The 20,176-nt window shown below is 39.1% G+C and overlaps 1 protein-coding gene across 1 annotated transcript in view; it reads right to left on the minus strand.

Annotated features, from left to right (window-relative positions):
* LOC150077553 (osmotic avoidance abnormal protein 3-like) overlaps nucleotides 1-20,176 on the minus strand; it is a 425,893-nt gene that overhangs the window by 367,841 nt on the left and 37,876 nt on the right. The window contains exon 3 of the mRNA XM_090385940.1: nucleotides 9,055-9,210. Coding sequence (XP_090242066.1) covers nucleotides 9,055-9,210 — 156 coding nt within the window. The remainder of the gene's footprint in view (nucleotides 1-9,054; nucleotides 9,211-20,176) is intronic.

Below are 20,176 nucleotides of genomic sequence, written 5' to 3' on the forward strand. Positions count from 1 at the left end.
TTTGAATACCTTTGTGATATTTTTCTAAAACACATTTCTGGAGGTCACTACCATAAAACAATAAAAACAATTTGCACTTTCTGGTTTATTGGGCTTTTCTGTTAGTTCATCTAATTATAAATGGGTAGTAAACTCGATCTTATTGCATTTGCAATAATCCTGATAACTGGAATTGTGTGGGTTTTTATGTTATTATGGTGAAATGTGTTCCTCCTTCACTGAAATCTTGAACCATATAAAAAACCATAAATAAATTTTCAGAATTTTTTCTTCATTCCGATTTACTTATTACAATGATGAAGGAAAAGCGACCAATGGAAAGTGCAAGTGCTGGCAGTGCTAGGAAACGAAACAAAATTGATTTAGAAATGAAGATGATTAATTAAGAAGTATGAAGCAGGAAAAAGTTTGTCATCTATTGCATGGAATTAGGTCTCGCTGCTTCAACCGTGAATACTATTTTAAGGACAGCGTGCGTAAAAAAAGAATGTGTTAAAGGACCAACGTATTTCACACCGGGGCCAGTCTGCCCCAACAGTGATCACAAAACAGCCTTCAGGTGCAATATCAAAGATGGAAAAGCTATTAATAATATGGATGGAAAATCAGATTCAGAAGCAAGTGCCCCCAAATCTAATGGCCATTCAACAAGTATTTATGAAGATAACGATAAGTATGGCAAAACCCAAGCTAAGTTCATGGCAAGCAACGGGTGGTTTAATAGGTTCAAGCATTACGCTGGTTTCCAAAACATTAAAGTATGCAGTGAAGTCACCAGTGCCGATTCTGCAGCTGCAGAGAAATTTTGTGATGTGTTGGAAAAAAAAAAAAAAAAAAATCTAAATCTGCACAGTCCTCAACTTCCGCAGCGGTCTGTTTATCAGCTGGAGAGTTAATTCTGGCAACGATGCTCGAAAGGTAAAACTTGCTGACATTATGCCTGTCTCCTCTCTCTTTTTGCAATTTTATAATTTTGAAATTTTTGTAATTTTGAACACTTGTGTAATTTTTCCTGCGCATGAGATAAAAAAATTTAATAATTCTATTTACATATTCGTTGAACGTTTCTTTTTGCTTCTATCAAATTCAGCACGCATAGTTGCAAGTGCAGAATTTCCCCAAATGCTTATTTAAGGAAATTCCAACTTACTTAAATTCAACTTGTGTACCATTCTGCGGAATGCAAACCTTACGTTAATTGGGGGAGTGGCTGTATATGGACATACTGGGCAGTTGATGTAAACAGCCTAATCTCATTAGGTGATGAAGGCAAGTTGAAAGTCAGGATGATGTTTCTACTAGGAACAAGGTTCCCATCCCTATGTGCAGAAATTCACTTAACAGCAATCACTCCTTGTGGCTTCAGTTCACAGAAGATTTCCTCCTCGGTAACTTCGAGAAGGTCCCACTCTGCAATAAACACCTCTCAATGAATTGAGAGTTCTATGTGGTGTTACCGAGATCGGTATTGCTCCGATTGACGTTGCTTGAGTTAGCTGCTCTGATTGATGTTGCTTGATGTAGCTGCTCTGAATGGATGTCATTTTTAGTTTCAATTAAGAGGTCCCCAGAATGGAGCCTCAACTGATTTCAGGGAACCTACTAACCCTTCTCTATAAAGAAGGCAACATTTTCTGAATAGGTTTTCCACTGTTTGAATGTATTATTAGAAACCTTGGGATAGGCCATGATGATATTTCCATTCATGCTCTCTCTTTGCTGAATTAGCATTATCTGTTTCACTGGCTGTTTTTTCAGATAGGGACCAGGTTACGGCCCCTGAAGAAATAAGTTTATCAGGATTCACGAGAGCTTTGAGTTGGTTCAGTGCTCGGGCTCCCCATCCACTGTGGAGCCCAAAGGGACATCCACTACCTGGAATGCAATAAATGCACTCGGGAGTGGGATGCCAGGACTACCCAGACACCATACCCACACCACCACCATCCCGAATCCTGTCCCTCAGACCATGAGGGTAGGGGTGTGGCATTGACACGGTTGACCCTTGCAGGTGAGCCTACTGGCCGTTTGATCCTAGCCAGGCCTTCCAAGGCCACCCATCTTGTTGAAGCAGGGGCCAAAATGGTGTATTGAAGCTGGGCTCCTCAATCACCAGGATCCCCGTTTCTGAATTTCCATGGGTCGCAGCACACAGCAAACACTCTAGATTCTACTGACATTAGCTTAGGCTACCGTCAATAGAATTGGGATCCAATGCCCACAGCCTGGAACCTAGGCTGTGGGCATTGGATCCCAGTGATGCTAATCTGGAGGACCAGCAGCGTCACAGGGAGGTCTCTTCACCACGTAGAGGTGCCCACATCGAGGGGTTGGGAGATGTGGGCAATTTTAACTATTAATTATTGTTTAATTGCTGGGGGCTGAATTGCCATTCTTTGGATAGTTCTGCGCATTTCGAATACTTTGTGTGAAGGCTGTAAAGGCTTTATAATTTTCCTCTTCTATAATGAACAGATGTTCTTCTTCCCCAGGAAGGGGCCAATCTGTGCTATTAGTTATGTTCTGGGTTGTTGCTGTGGAATTTAACAACACATAGGCTGCAAGGGCCATATTGTGTTTTTCTAATGGTTAATATATTTTAATTTTATTGTAATAACTGTTATATTTTATTATATATTCCTATATGATTTAGGAAGGTAAACAGTTCTTTCTTATTAGGATCATCACCAACAATCTGTAATAATGTTAAAGATGACTATGCATTCACATCTGGTGAATGCATAGCATGGCTTGGCACACCCAGGGTCCTGAGCTGGATATCATTGTTCTTCCCTTTCTTGGTGATTCTTTTCTACTTTTCTCTCAGAGTAATAGGTAAATTTTTTTTTTTTTGGCCGGTGCAGCATAAGCCTCAGGCTTCCTTGCACCATATGGCTAATGATAATAATAATAATTGATTTAATGTGCTTGGGTGGATATTAAAAAGGTGAGGGCAGTCCACTAATAAATGATGAACAGTCAGTTGGACATGACATAATGTGCATTCTGGTGTGCTGTTACTCATTAAGAGATACTCGTGCGTGAGGTGAGTGTGCCCAATCCTTAGCCTTGTTAGAATTACTTCTTCTTGCCTGCTTTACTGGAAACTGGAGAGCCATAGTTTCGGGGCTGCTTTTATTTGGTAACTTTTGTTTCTTGGATAACCTTTCCAGATTGTTGACCAGCTCTTATAACATGCTTTACAGATAATGTGTTTGTAATTGGTATATGGAACCTGAAAGGTCTGTGAAATAGTAGTATCTTGTTGCTTGGCTGCAAGATCTGCTCTTTCATTTCCTGCTATCTCAGAATGCCCTGGGATTCAGCAGAATGTCACAGTTTGGTTCAACTTATTGAAAGTATGTAATTTAGAATATATTTCTTTTATTACAGGGTGAGCAGAATTGGTATTACTACTTAGAGCAGAGACAGCACTGAGTGAGTCAGTGTATATTAAGGCAGGCGTAATTAAAAGTTCAATAATTTGATCCAGAGCCAAATTTATAGCATAAAGCTTAGCAGTGAAGATACTGCTGCAGATAACATATGGTTGGTAATGTGATTAGTTACGCATCAACATGTTGTTGTTGAATATATTGAGTGTCGAGTAGGACACAAGTGGAGTAGTTTTCCCAGTCTGCTTTATGAAAGTTCCAAGAAGTACTGCCTTTGGGACATGACACGGCCTGTGTTTAAATTGAACTGATGATAGGAAAATGATCACCGTGGAAATGGATCATTCAGCACCGACCATTCCATGTTTGGAAAAAGAGATGCTGAACAGACGGATAAGTCTATGGCTGATGTAGCAGCTGTAGGTAGATGAATATGAGTTAGAGGGCCAGAATTTAACAGTCAGGTTGTGGTTATCCAGAAATGTTTCAATTAATTAGCCTCTCGTATCCATGGTGGAAGATCCCCACAATGAGTGGTGACTGCTGAAATCACGGAGTAAACAGACAGGAGGTTGTAGTTGTGTGAGAAGATTGTCAAATTCAGTCTGAGAGCAAGGATAATTCAGTGGGATACAAATGGATGCAAGGGTTAACAATATTTCCATTGTCATCTGAACTGCTACAACTTCTAAGGGGATTTGTAGTTGAGATGTCTTGATGGTATGGTATGGTATTTTTGACAAGTATAGCCACCCCTCCACAAGCAGGAGTACTGGAATCCCTGTCTCGCCTAAACATAGTGTAATTTTTGAATTTCAAAGAAACTTGTGGTGAAAAAAGGTTTCTTGTAAGCATACACCTACTGCATTAGTTTTAATTAGCAAATCACTCTGGTCATCTATATTACTGCATAACCTCTACAGTTCCATTGTAGGAATTTATTCATTGGTTGGATTTATTTGAAGAAGATTGATTTGACTGTTTTTTCTAAGAAGGTTTCTGTCTGCTTAGTTTTGATTTGTCATTTCTGGGAAAGGTTGGGCGTCCTATATCCATGATGTCATTAGCATTTAACTCTAGTAATGTGGCATCATCCTCTGATTGAACATCCATTTCCATGTTTCTATTGAGCGTTTTCACTTTCTTCTGATTTTCAAATATAGTTGATTTTTTTGTTTCTGGCAAGGTTGAGATAGCATCAGTTGGGATACTGATTGGCATATTGCTGGTTTCATTGACTGTAGGTTTCTTATTGTGTGTTAGCACAGTTTTGGTCCAAAGAAAATGTTTGATTCTGTGGAGACATCTGTTTGAGTTGTAGCTGAGCGGCTGCTTCTGATGACCGATGCATATGATTGGATACACATGGTTAGCAATATTTGCTTTCTTGCTTCAGGGTATGTGACTTTATGCTTCACTTTATATTTCTGGATTTTTTTCTTGTTTTCCAAAGGTCACACACTTTAGAAAATGCAGGATGGCTTCCTTTACAGTTTGGGAAAATAGGAGTGGAAGCTGTACAGTCTTCTTGAGAATGTTCCTTGGAGCCACAAAGATGACACACGGCATCACCTCGACATGCTGCCTGAGAATGGCCATACTTCTGACACTTAAAGCAGTGAATGGCATTCGGGATGTAAGGCCGATGAATGTCAAAATGATGGACCTGGTTGGTAGTAGATTCAGGATGAATGTCAAAATGATGGACCTGGTTGGTAGTAGGTTGCCATCTTTTTTGGTCATAATTCTCCGAGCATGTGTCACTTTCTGATCACTAAGTTCTTGTATTATTTCATCTTCTGAGATATTTAGTAAGTCTCATTCACTGATAAAGCCTTTAGAGGTGTTCAGTGTGTTAAGAGGCATAACTGTCACTGGAATATTGTTAAATGTCATTAATTTTAACAATTTTTCTGAGTGACTTGGCTTAGAAGCTTCAATTAAAAGGTCTCCAGATTGTAGATGTTTGACCATTTTAGGTGATCCAACAACTGATTTTAAACATTTTTGTATTAGAAAAGGCAATAACTTGCCGACAGGTTGTGTGGATAGTGAACGCATTATTAGAAATGCTGGCACATCTTTATTCTGATTTTCTGGCTGTAGTTGCTTCGTACGATTAAAATCATGGTCTCAGACAGTGTTATCAAGTCTGGAGCCTGTGGGCTCTAGCGGTGGATATGCATCGCAATCAATCGCTGCTCCTTTTAGCCCTGGAAGAGGGAATTCCTTCTCCCAGGTTACCGGCCCCACCACGGCAGGTGGGAAGGAGCAGCAGTGCATAGCACACGCTTCTTGATTAGACCGGGATTCAAGCCCGTCACCACCAAATACAGAGGATGCGGAAAGGTCAGGGAATGACCACCGCATATCCCCGGAGCAATATGGCCTTAGTTGCTAATGCTCCTAAAAACCAAATAACAAACAAACAAACGAACCCCACCACGTGGAGGCAGGAGTGGTGCCAACCAGTGACCAAGCAATCAGCAGAAGAGGAGACCAGTACGTTGCTAGCAGTGAAGTTGCTCAGTGAGGGAAGTAGTAACGTTGCGAGCGGTGGAGGGTTTATGAAAGCAATAGTACTCTCCCTAGGAAAAACGCTAGAAAATCGCACTAGAAAGATCGCTTGGCACTTGGAACCTGTGTTCTGGGGATGTCAAATTATACATTCATATAGAATGTGTGCCGTCTTCACTCTTGCCACAGGTGCAATTTTTTTAGTGTTTTATTTACCACGCTGAACATTTTTTTGAGTGCTCTGCCACATCCCTATTTTTCCCGTAAGCCCTGTTGTTTTAAGCGAAATACCATAATGCGGAGATTTTTAGGAACACATGTACTGCGTTATAGCAGAACTGACTGCACAAAATTCTTAGAAGTCCCAAAATAAATTTATGGTTCAGTGAATACAAGACAATCTGTAAATAGGGTAATGCGACAAGCGGAATGCCATTGCACTACTGTATAGCCCCTGTCCCTGAAAGGACAAGGTCATAAATTGCTGCTAATCTGATGCAATGCAGGTGGTCATAAAAGCTAAGTTGTCCATTCCAAGAATTTGGTTTTTTGACTACCCGAGCAATTAAGAATGCTTGCATTAGTTACCAAAATTTGTACGGTATATCTGTGTAGTACACTCATTATAACAGTGAGCAATTGTATGGGAATACATGTAAATTAAAATCATTATAGCTTTTTGCTCGTTACAGCCGTGATCTTGTTATTTCCGTGCTCGTTATAACCAAGTTATAACATTAAATCAATAAAACAAATATGAATTTTCAAAGCAACAAGCTTCTTTATCAACTTAAAAAAGATACATGATAACAAGTCCTCATATTATACAGAGGTATAGCCTTGCGCACATGTCAACAACAACAGGTGTGGATCATGGGTGTGATCCACACCCATGATCCACAAAAGGAAGGAAAAGAGGAAAGGGAAGGGGAACATCAAAACACTCAACAGTCAGGCTCTGTAGGAATGGTGCGGCATATGCTAGCTCTGTTGTTAACATGCCATCACTCATCATGATGTAAAATAATGGCCTCTATAATAGAATGTATGTGGGTCCCAGCACTGGAGTTAATGGTGGGACCTGCCACAGCTACATGGAGGGCTCCCAACCATGAGAGATGGTGATAATCATGAGAATGGTCTAATATTTCATGGATTGTAATTAAAATGCTGCTTGCAGCAATAATGCTCTGTGATGGCTGAGTCAGAGAAATAAGCCTGGCAAATAGCATCTTGTGCTCAGACACAATCAAATAATCTATGTTCTGACTCATCGATATAAAACACCCACAATTTTGACAAGTAATGTGATAAACCACATTTTCACAATGCAATAACAGAAAAGTTAATTTTACTTTCGACAACATTGACTGCAATCTCCGGCCAGGGAGCTGCACACATCCAATACGGTAATGGTGCAACACCCTGGAAAGATGTGCAGAAATGTCTGGATAGTGAGGAATGTAAGTAGGGGCAATAAGTGAACTATCCTGGTTATGGTGGGAAATAGACCCACTACCATAAAGTTTAAACTTATCCAGAACATGAGGTGGGGGGTGGGAAGCTGCATCTGGACAGATCCAGTGGTGTGCTGGTAAATTTTTAATGACCAGCTCGCTAAAAAAAAAAAGATCAAGAATGTGTGTGTATATATTTAATGTAAGTTTTACTGATTTACAATAAATTAGAATACAAAAATTTCGAACAATAATAAAATATTCATTTTTTATCGTAATTTCCCTATAGTCAATTGATTCTCACAAAATATTTTCATTGACTTTTACCAAGCACTCATATCCAATCTATGGTTGTGATTCAACCATGATTTGACAAATGGAGTTGGATCCCAAACCGCTAACTCTTTTCCAAATAAATTTATTATCATTAAATCCGATATGTGAGTGATATCACGAAAATTCTAGAAATGTGAAATCTCTGACAGATGTCGAGCATGGTAATGTCATTACCTTAAGAAGAAGCAGCCAGGGAAAATTAAGCAGATATTTGTTGGAATAATATTCCTGTAAAATTGCTAGCAGAGACAATCTCTATATAGGCTGCAACATAGGGAAGGGGTCAGTTTATTGCCATTGTCGGGTAAACAACTGGCTCGCAAAATTCTTGAAAATTTAACAATTAGCTCGCACAAGCCAGCTCCAGTACACCACTGGACAGATCCATCCTGATTCTGGCAAACTAAGCTTCCCTGCCCATAGCATTGTCATAATCTGCGGACAGCCCCTGACACTAACACAGGTTTTCTGTAAATTGAAACAACTTCCATTAGTTGTTCAGTTTACAGAAACCTATCATCTGCATAATTTATCATTTTTATTTCTTTATTTTCTATTTTAGCACCTTTCTTAACTTCCACATTTATTTCTCTAATAATTTTGTCCATAATAAGAGTAAAAAGGATTGAACTCAATGTCACCTTGTCTCATACCTTTTTTCAGTTGGTGCTTCTTCAGATAATGTGTTTTCAGCGTTGATTACTGTTTGATTTTCTGTATGAATTTCTTTCACTATTCTAATAAGGTTTTAGGCTTATTTCTTTCTAATTTATTTAATACATCTATTGCATTATCATTACTCTATCAAATACTTTTTCCAGATCAACAAAGCATAGGAATACTGGCACATTAAATTCAATTGCCTTTTCTATAATATAACTACTGAATTGGTATATGATCTTCCTTTCCTAAAGCATTGTCATTCATCTTAATTCCAAATTATTCATAAGATATTCTGACATTAGCTTTGTGTATAATAGGTATTTAAGTGAAGTTTAAATTGAGTTGGTAAGTCAAAAAATTTGACTATTGTATATTTGACTAGATAAAAAAAAAAAAAAATTGATTTATGTTGCTGTTTGTAGGAAAACACATCACTGATGCAAATTGGAGACTACCTTTATTATGAAATATGATTGGTATCATTAGACCTAATTTGATATGACATCGGAAGATCTTTAAACACAATATATCAGCAAAAATATTTAACAGAACAGTCAATTATGTAAGTTCATTACAGAAAAAAACATCAGTTACAGATACTGGAGAGGGAATTAGTGAAGACTCTTTACAATATCAAGTTGTTATTATATATCACTAAAAAAGTAAGTAAATATAAAAGTAATTACCTCCACAAGTGGATACACTATCTCATTATATATCTGTTCTGTAGTAGAGCCAATAAAATAGGCACCATCAAACACAAATGTTTTTGCTGGCGCTGAATTATCATTAGGGTTTGTAATTGAACATTGCCCACAGGAAGAATCCATGTTCAGAACAATCTGGAAGTTTCATAATAATATAGTCTTTAGAATTCAAACTCATTTAAAAGTTGATATCTTAATAGGGAATCTAGAGATTCCAAAAAAATTGCAGCATAATTTTTTGCCTTAAAAATATTGTAATAAAAGCAAATTTAAATACAAAATTACATAACTTCACTCTAAAGCTGTTTTTTTTTTTTTTGTTTGATTGCAATTTTACTGGCAGATCAACAACTATAGCTATGGTTTTTTTTTTTGTATTAGTCTATAACAAAGTTGTTTAAATGAAGTAAAATCCTTTTGTGATGTTTGAACTGTTACCTAAGATTAATGCCTAGTTGTTGACAATAGAGCTATTTGGCATTCTCATTCAAAAGTGTTACATCTAGCACACTGCATGGGGTTATTAGCATTAAGTAGCGGCATTTGATGCAAGAAAGCAAGTTTATACAGCATCCGCCAAAAAAAAACGCATTTCTCATTTCACCTATCCATTCCCTCCAAAAGTCTGTCTAGTTCTTCTCTGAATTTATTTGTTGTTGCATTTCGGTTTTTAGGCACAAGGGCCTCTAGGGCCATATGTGCCTGTTCAATATTTTCTTATCACAAAATATCATGTTATTATGTCACAGACTATTATAAAGATTTGTGCTTCAAATAAGTAGGCTGGTTGGTTTAGAGATTTCTTAGGTGCACTGGCAACTATGGCCATAGTTGCCAATGTGCCTAAGAACCCCAGGGGCTCACATCTGGTGAGTATGGGCTTGGCACACCCAGGGTCCTGAGCTGGATATCATCATTCTTCTCTTTCTTGGTGATTCCATTCTACTTCTGACTCTTGTTCTCTCTCTCTCTCCCTCAGGGTAATTCAAAAATTTTTTTTTGGCTGGTGCAGCATAAGCCTCAGGCTTCCTTGCACCTTATGGCTAATAATAATAATAATAGTTGCCGATGGCGCACTATGGTAAGAATTTATGCTATTTCCTGTCAGATAGAGATAATTTCAAAAAATAGTAGCAGCAGGTTAGTTTTTAACTAGCTAAAGGTAGTGGTATACATTAATCATTTTGAGAAAGGTAAAGATGCTTAAAACATTTGTTTTATTGCCTAAAAGTGAAGTGAAAGAGGGTCTTCTGTTGTGGTTGGAGTGAAGAGATTCTGGCCTTCTCTTGTATATTTTGGACATTCAACAAGGATATGTTATATTGAAGGCACTGTGTTGCAGTGATGACACTCAGGGAGGGGAATCTCCCCTCTTAATAGATAACTATGAGTGATATTTGCGTGACCTAGTTGTAGGCGTGCCAATATTACCTCCTGTTGTCAAATTGAGCTGAAGCTTGAAAGCTATCACTCAAGATTTGGCTTAATACTTCAGCGCTTATTGTTATATAGATTTTTCCATGATAATTGCCAATGGTGCATGCACTTTGCCTGGATTATTGATGTATAGTCTTGATATGGGACTTTCCAATTGTCATCGGGTGGTAAGACGGCCGATTTTACAGCATTGTCAGCTAATTCATTTCCTGGGTTTCCCATATGTCCAGGGATCCAGCAGAGGTGTATGCTTTTTCCAAGTTCAGATAAAGTATGCAAAGAGGAGGTTATTTCCTTTAAGACTGTGTGGTTGATATTCATGGTGTTTTTCAGGGTTGAAGCACACTTAAAGACTCTAAAAATTATACTATTTTGAATATCAGAGGACTTGATATGCTTCAGTGAAATCTGAATTGCCATTGGTTCGGCAAAAAATATACTGAATTCACACGGCAATTCATAGGCCAACATAATGTTCGGAAAAACCATGGCAATTCCAACGTGGGCCTCATTCGTTGATCCATTTGTATGAACAATAACGAAGTTGGGGGAACTGACCCTCTATTGCATGATACAGTTGTAAGAAATTTTATTTATGTAATATAGATTTATTCCATTGATGGAGGGATAAATCGCATGAAGGTGAAGTATGTCCCAAGGAGCACAGGAAATTGGAAGGGCATTTGCAACATTATTTGAAGACAGATTAAGTTCTTCTGAAAGGTATTTTATTTGCATACCTAATGGTCGATTAGCAGAAGGGCAGTTTCGGTATAACATGTCGTGCTGGTGAGTGAAAAGTATCTGCCAGTTTGGGTGTTCGTGCATAGATCTAATTTTATATGCATAGCATAATATAAGTTGTCTTCCTATAGAGAGAGGGGGTTCAAGAGCTTCAGCATATAGACTATGTATTGGAGATGCACGATATGCTCCTATGGCAATGCATATTGCACTATGATGGATACGGTCAAGCCAGCAAAGGACACTGGGTCTTGCTGAGCTATACACTGGTGCTCTGTATTCGAGCTTTGATCTTATTAAAGCTCTGTATAATCATATCAAGGTAACTCGATCAGCTCTCCCCACTTAGTTGCTGAGAGAACCCAGATGATATTTAGCTTTTGCTGACAGGATGCTCTTAGTTTTTTAATATGCTCTAAAAAGATAAGTTTATGGTCTAATGTGATTTCTAAGAACCGTGCTGGGATGAACTGCTATTAGTTGGCCATTCAGTTGTAGTTCTGGATGTGGGTGAAGTGGATGCACAATTGGTGGCAAAAATGGATGCACACCGTTTTTTGGGGGCAAAGTTGAAAGCCATTAATTTGTGTCCACAAACTGATTTTATTTATTGTTACTTGTAACTGTCTCTCAACAGTATTAATGTTTATTGCATGACATGAAATGCTAAGGTCATTTACAAACAGTGCTGTATCAATAGTGTTTGGAAGTTGTTTGGCAATAGTGTTAAGTGCAATTATAAAAAGTGTAGCACTGAGTACAGAGCCTTGGGGGACTCCTTCTTGCAAGAATACTTGCAATAATGAAGTTTTTAATCTAACCTGAAAAGTGCTTTTGTACAGGAAGTTTTGTATGAAAATTGGGAGATGACCCCAAAGTTTATGGTTCAATAAAGAATTGCCCTGACCTAGCTGCAGAGGTGCTAGCCTGTTGATTCTTGGCACAGGTTTTAGTCCTTCTCTACATAGCCACCATGCAGATTTACACATTTTTCCCATCGATGGATCAGGCTATGCATACCGTTTTTGTAGAAGTGGTGAGGTTGGTATTTGAACCATGACTCTGTTGCAGAAATGAGTTGCATCGTCAGGGAAGTGAGTCCCCTGAAGAAATGATTTGAGGGAAGGAAACAAGAAGAAGTCTGATGGCGCAAGATCGGGTAAGTAGGCTGGATGGGGCAGCATTTCATATCCACAAGTGGCTGCTTGTGTTGTTGCAATTTCAGAAGTGTGAACTAGGGTACTGTCTTGAAGCATTCTCACACCTTTGGACAGCATGCCACGCCTACATGTTTTGATTTTCTCCCGTAATTTTGTGAATAAGTTGACATAATAAGCACCTGTAATTTTTCTACCTTTCGGCAAGTAATCAGTCATTATTATGCCTTTCTCATCCAAAAACACGGTCAGCAAGAGCTTTCCTGCTGATATTTGGACCCTTGTCTTCTTGGGGGGTGGGGAACTGTGATGTTGCCATTCCACGGACTGCTTTTTACTTTCAGGGTCAAAATGGTACATCCAACTTTCATCCTAAGTGATTAGACGAGAGAAAGCCTTCCTCATTTTTTTGGCACAGGGCTAACAACTCTTGTGATTTCTGTTGTCGATCAGCCTTCTGGAAACTAGTCAATAATCGGGGAATCCATCTTGCACTCAATTTCTGTAAATGGAATTGGTCATGGAGAACTGTTTCAACAGAGCCCACACTAATCTTCACCTCCTGGGACAATTCACGCACAGACATCCGGCGATCTTCCATGATTAACGACTCCACTTTTCTGATCATGCTGTCATCAATGGCTGAATGGGGACTACGTAGAATGGGCTCAGATTCTACCGATGTCTGACCACACCTAAACTGTCTATTCCAGTGCTTCACAATGCCATAGGATGGGGCTTCATCCTTATATACAGCAGTCATCTCCTCATGGATTTCTTTAGGAGATTTCCCCTTCAAGAACAGATACCGGATTACAACTCTGGCTTCAACTTTGCCCATAATGCTACTTTGTCACATGTTCAGCTCTGTAAGAGAAAAACAAATTAAGACACAGGGCTGAAATTTTACACCTTTAGTACAGAGATGTGTATGATGCTACACACAAAATATGACTCTGCGATATGTGGAAGTAGGTGTGGGTGATTCTTTATTGAACCACCCTCATAATTTGCAGGGTATTTCATACTTCTATGTGGAATCGTGAGCCTTACTGATATCAAAGCATACCGTGACATGATGTTCTGATCTAAGGAATGCATTTCGGATGGCCGAAATGCATTCCTTAGGGGGTTTATTTTTACCACCCAGGTTACTGGCCACACCACAAAGGAACCACTAGGTGGCACTGATCACAGTGTGCTGAAGTGGGATTTACTCACAGAGGTAACTACCATCAAGGGTAAAGGGAAGGGTTTTTGCTTTCGTACAGGTGACTATGATGGTCTGAGACAGTATTTAAATTCTATACAGTGGGACCAAATGATGATGTTACCAACAGCAAATTCAAAATGGGAAGCATTCAAAGAACTTATCTTGGAACCTACTAGGTTTTACATACCAACTAAGAAATATTGTTCAAGGTTTAGGCCTAAATGGATGTCAGATGAACTAATGAGACATATGGCAGAGAAGAAAAATGCATGGGATACATACAAATTAAAGCGTGACATGGAAGCCTATGACAGATATAAGCTGGTCTGTAACCAAGTCACAAAGGAGATTAGGAAGGCAAAGGCAGACTATGAGAAATCCTTGGCAAAAGATGCAAAGAAAAACAGAAAAGAGTTCTTTACCTATGTAAACTCTAGAAGGAAAGGGATGAATCAGATTGGTCCACTGGATATTGATGGTTCAACTGTTGATGATCCTGCTCAGGTGGCTAACAAACTAAACAAGTATTTTGCATCTACATTCACATGTGAGGAGTTATTCAGGAAGGGGAATGCCAGAGGTGAAGTAAACTCTGGCAGTGAGCTAGATGATTTTGTAATAACTGAGAGGAAAGTGGAGGCGAAATTGTTGAGGATAAACATAAAAAAGGCACCCGGGGTGGATCGGATCTATCCAGTTATATTAAAGGAGGCAGCAAAGAAAGTAAGCAAACGCTTAGCCATAATTATGAGAGCTTCTTTGGACTCAGGGGAGGTATCCATAGGCTGAAGATGTGCAAATGTGATCCCAATTCACAAAGGAGGATCAAAGGCTGACACGAGTAATTATAGACCTGTGAGTTTAACTTCTGTTCCAGGAAAATTAATGGAGGCACTGGTTAAAGTAGCACTGCAGGATCATCTAGACAAGACTTCAGTTATAGCTCAGACACAGCATGGTTTTGTTAAGGGAAAGTCTTGCGTGACCAATTTGATTGGATACTATGATGCACTCACAAAAGAACTGGATGCAGGAAATAACTTTGATATTATATATTTGGATCTTAGAAAGGCTTTTGATACTGTTGCACATGGAAGACTGATGCACAAATTGGAGCAGTGTGACATTGGAGGCAAATTGCTGCTATGGATAAAGGGATGGTTGAGGGGGAGAAGACAGAGAGTGGTAATCAATGGACACTGCTCATCATGGACTAATGTTATTAGTGGAGTTCCTCAGGGTTCAGTGTTGGGTCCATTGTTGTTTTCTGTATTTATAAATGATACTGATGATGGTATATCAAGCTTAATGTCGAAGTTTGCAGACGATACAAAGGTTGGCAGGTGTCGTTAAGGGCACTACCGACGCTATGCTGCTGCAACAGGATCTGGAAAGGTTGAGCAGATGGGCTGAGAGGTGGCAAATGAAGTTTAACATTGACAAATGTAAAGTACTACATATGGGAAACAGTAACCCCAGAGCAACGTATCAACTCTGTGGTACTACACTGACAGTGATAGAGAATGAAAAGGACCTGGGGTAATTGTGCAGGCAGACATGAAGTTTTCTGAGCAGTGCAGACGGGCTGCAAGAGTAGCTCATGGTGTCTTGTCAATGATATACAGGAATTTTTCTAGCAGGGATAAGGAGGTGATTATTCCCTTGTATAAGGCAATGGTCAGGCCACACCTTGAGTACTGTATACAGGTCTAGAGGCCTCATTTCAAGAATGATGTAGATTTTTTTTTTTTTTTTTTTGGTAGTTGTTGGCGCATCGGCTTCTGTGACCATATTGCACCTCCCAACGTTTTTGCAGTACTTTGATCCAAGCCCGAGGCGGGAATCGAACCCACGACCTTTGGGTTGCCGGGCAGGTACTTTACCCACTCGGCTAGCCCGGTCGGCTGAATGATGTAGAGCTGCTCGAACGAGTACAGAGAAGGGCAACAAGATTAGTGAATGGAACAAAGTGTTGCTCTTACAAAGAAAGGCTTAAGTTTTGCAAATTACAGTGTCTGGAGACTAGGCACTGGCGAGGTGATCTGACAGAGGTGTATAAAGCCTTGAATGGTTTGAGAATGCTCAATGCCGATGGGATTCTTCCTCTTGCTCAGAATAATCACCTGAGAGGGCATAAATTCAAATTGAAGAAAGACAGATGTGCAGAAATTTGCCTTTAGCCAGCGGGTAGTTGGTTGGTGGAAGAGATTTCCATTCCTTGTTGTGGAAGTTGATAGTCTAAATAAATTTAAGGCTCAGCTGGACAGGTATTTTGAACGATTGGAGGGATGAAATGGGAGTGGGTTTTTTTTTTTTTTTTTTTTGGCTGATGCTGCATAAGCTTGCTTACTTGCATCATATGCCTCTACCTAATGCTAATGCTAAAAGAAAAAAGTTCTTTCCTCCTTCTGGGCTCTCTTTTTAGTGCTTTTAAGAAAGTAGAGCTACTTAATGGAAAAGGTAAATAAGCAAGGTAGAAAACAAAAGAGAACCTAGTCGCTTAGAGAAAAATGCTCTTCAATCGCACGAGAATCGCTTGGCCACGGAAACGCTTGGCACCCGGGGCCTCCACAGTATGAGACATGCTGCTTATATGATGTGATTATAGTCAGAGGATGGAACTGGGGCAGAGGTTAAATCAAAAGTTGATGGATTCTTGGCAGCGAGTTCATTCCCCTTTATCCCCAAATCCAGCAAAGGGTCACTAATTGATGACTGACTTCAATTTTCAATAGGAGACTTCTGATTTGATTTAACAGGGATATTATGTATTTTATATTATGTTTTGATATTTTGATATTATGTATTTTACAGATGGGTAGAGATTCAGGTTTTCTAAAGCTAATTTTATTCCATGGAGTTCTGCTGAGAAGCTGCTATACTCGGATGGAAGAGCAGCCATAATGATGGCAGAAGGAAATACTGCTGCTGCTCCAATGGCTGAATGTGATTTCAAGCCATCAGTGTATATTGGCAAAAGATTAGCATATTTTTGAATATGGCTTGCATGGAGTTGTTTTATGTTGAGTCTTGGTAGATGATTCTTTCCCATTTATGAAGATAAGTATTGCATGTTAATTGAGGATGGGGCTTCCAAGGTGGTTGAGAGTAATTCATTACTCGTTGCCTGTTGAAAATAGGAACCTTCCAACTCAGTGTTAATTCAATAAGGCCTGCTGGGTTTATTTCTATAGAGATTTTGCAGTGGTGATTTAAAGAGGTATGGCTCAGAAGGATGCTGACAGCACTTTTGTATTCGGGCTGCATACTTAAGAAGTGGTGTTTTCCTGCAGAGATAAAGAGGGGGCTCATGAGCTTCAATATATAACCTATGTGTTGGAGATGTCCTTGAAAGCACCAAGGGCAATCTGCAATGTACTATGCTGTATAGAATCCAGACAGTGCAGTGCACTTTTTTGGACAGAATCATAGATTGAAGCACCATAATCCAAACATGATCTGATCAATGCTCTATATAAGAGTGGCAAAGATGTATGGTCTGCTCCCCAAAACAGGGCAGATAAAGCTCAGTACATTCAGCTTTTTGCAGCAGGAAGTACGCACAAAGCTAATGTGCTCAATGAAATTTAATTTCCTATCAAGGATTAATCCCAAGAATCTGATGTTGTTAGTCACTGGAATGGTAAAGTTTGATATCTGAAGTTCAGGATCCGTGTGCATTTTACGTTGATTACGTGGATTGCAACAGTTTTCTGCAGTGATAGACGGTAGCCATTTAACCCTGCCCACCTTTGGACTTTATTCAGGGATATCTGCAATTACCGTTCAATGGATCTTATGTTTTGAGAATGGCAAGAAATTGAGGTCATCAGCATAAAGGTAGGTCTCAACAGTATTTGGAAGTTTTTTTTTTTTTTTTTTTTTAGGAGCATTAGCAACTAAGGCCATATTGCTCCGGGATATGCGGTGGTCATTCCCTGACATTTCCGCATTCTCCGTATTTGGTGGTGACGGGCTCGAACCCCGGTCTAATCAAGAAGCGTGTGCTACGCACTGCTGCTCCTTCCCACCTGGCTACGGAGACGCCGACTATTTGGAAGTTCTCTTGTGATGAAATCAATTCTATGGGCAAAAAGGGTTGCACTCAGTACAGACCCTTGTGATACTCTTTATTCCTGTCAAAATGTTGCAGAAAGTGAGTTGTGATATCGAACTTGGAGCGAACCATTCTGGAGAAAGCTCCTAATGAATATAGGCAGGTTGCCTCATAGACCAAGGGCATGAGGGTCACTGAGAATGCCATGACGCTAGGTAGTATCAAATGCCTTCTCTATGTCTATGGAATCCATGACAAGATGTTCATTTTTTACAAAGGCATTACGAATTGCAGACTTAGCTTTGATCATGAGATCTAAGGAGGACCTGTTCTTTCAAAAGCACTGCTGATTTCGTATGAACAGGTGTTCTGTTTTGATGATCCAAACAAGTCAATTATGGATAATTTTTTCAAGTAATTTACCGAGGCAACTGGAGAGGGAAATTGGTCTGTAACTGTATGGACTGGTAGGATATTTTCCAGGTTTCAAAAATGCAAGAAATGTGACATGAGGCCAAGAGCTGGGATAAATTTTTTCCAGAAATATTCAGTTATAGTTGACCAGCAGTATTTGTAAATTTTTGTCACCAAGGTTTTGTAACATGATATAAGATATTCCATCTGGCCCAGTGGCACTGTTACGTGTTGTTTTAATGCCGTGCAGAAGTTCGGAATATTGAAGAGGCTGGTTATACGTAAGGAAAACTGAGGTTCAAAAGTTGAGGGCTCATTGTTCAGTCTTGGTCTTTATTTTCTGAAAATCTGGAGAATAAGTTGACGCCACTTAAACTTGGGCAAAGGTTTTGCCCAAGTCATTTGCTATGTCCTCAAGAGCAAATAGATCTTGTCATTCCATGAAAGAATTTGTGAAGGGGTGGTTGGAAATTTGCTGGAAATCTGCCTAATTTTTTTTCCATTTCTTCCATGTTGCTGTTTATGGTAGATGCAAACTGAATACAAGAATTCTTCTTGTTTGCCTTTGAATGAGATGTGCTTTTGCTAGCTTCTGGTAGTTGATAAGATTAGCTGTGGTTGTGGATCTACGAAATACATTATATGCTTTATTTTTTAACTTCTTTGCTTTTGTGCAGTCTTCATTCCACAAAAAGTTAAGGTGCCATCGGGACTGGGGATTTGATAATGGAATTGAACATTTAGCTGCAGATAATGAGTGTGAAGTGATATTATCTGTGGCTTCATTTATCAACTGTGTTCATATAAATTTCTCATCCAGAGTAACAGCTGACTGAAATTTGACCCAGTTGGCTCTAGAGAACTTCCATTAGCTAGGGTTTGGCTAATGGTGGTTGTGCAGTGAGCAGATCAGAAAGAATCGGAAAATGGTCACTGCCCATAACAGACCATTCCATGATTGGAAACAGAATCGGGGAGCATATCGAGAGATTGATTGCACAAGTTTGTCCAGTTGGTAACTGTATGGAATGGTAATAGTATTAGGAATGGTAAGGTTTTGCTTATCCACAAAGGTTTCACTCAGTCGGCCATGCCTATCCAATTTAGTAGATCCCCATAAGGGGTGGTGGCTATTGAAATCTCCCAAGACAGACAGGGGAAGGCAGCTGTATTAGCAGTAACTCAGAAATTTTTTTTTTTTTTTGGCTAGTGCAGCAAAAGCCTCTGGCTTCCTTGCACCATATGGCTAATTATAATAATAAAAAAATAATAATAAATTGATACTAATGTTAATGCAATCTGGGTTATCAAGCGTACAGCAAGAACTTCAATTTCAATTTTCAAAACAATTTGCTTGGTTGGGCTCTTTGAGCTGACCAAGATGGACACCCCCCACCACAGGCAGAAGTTTAAGTATTATGATCATGTCAATAGATAGAATATTTCTTTATGCTGGTAGAAATTTGAGAAGTTAGATAGATTTCCTGTAGGCAGAAACCAATGGGAGAGTAGCTGTTAATTAAGTCTTGAATATCGTTAAAGTTGCTACAAAATCCTCTACAATTCCATTGTAGAATATAATGCACTACTGGAGTTTAGTAAAAGAAGCTGTATCTGACTGTTTTTTTAATGTGACTGGTTTATGGCATTCAGGCTTCGGTTCGTATTTTTTGGATAAGATCGGTCGGTCGGTCAGTGTCCATATCTTCTTCCACATATATTTCTAAGTTGGGCCTTCATGTCTGGATGAGTCAATTGTATCCATGGATGTGTCCTGTATACAGGTAGTTCTCGACTTTACAAGTCAATTTGTTCTTAGCACATGCTTGTAAAGCGGGAATTAAATCCCATAGACAATGTTAAAAACAGGGGTTACGTTCTCAAAAATGAAATTATTTAACTAATTACTTTATTTTAAATAATGACTGATTTATCCAAAGAAATGAAAATGTAGCCTGTAAAATCAAGCAAATTATAATAATAAAGAAATTATTTATGACTTACAAATTTTAAAGAATGTTTATTCTTCATCATCGACTAAATGCACAATCGTCAATCACTTATTATTGGCTCAGCACT

Source organism: Mastigoproctus giganteus, chromosome 12, assembly GCF_048544385.1.
Source record: "Mastigoproctus giganteus isolate SK-2022 chromosome 12, ASM4854438v1, whole genome shotgun sequence".
Taxonomy (NCBI): Eukaryota; Metazoa; Arthropoda; class Arachnida; order Uropygi; family Thelyphonidae; genus Mastigoproctus; species Mastigoproctus giganteus.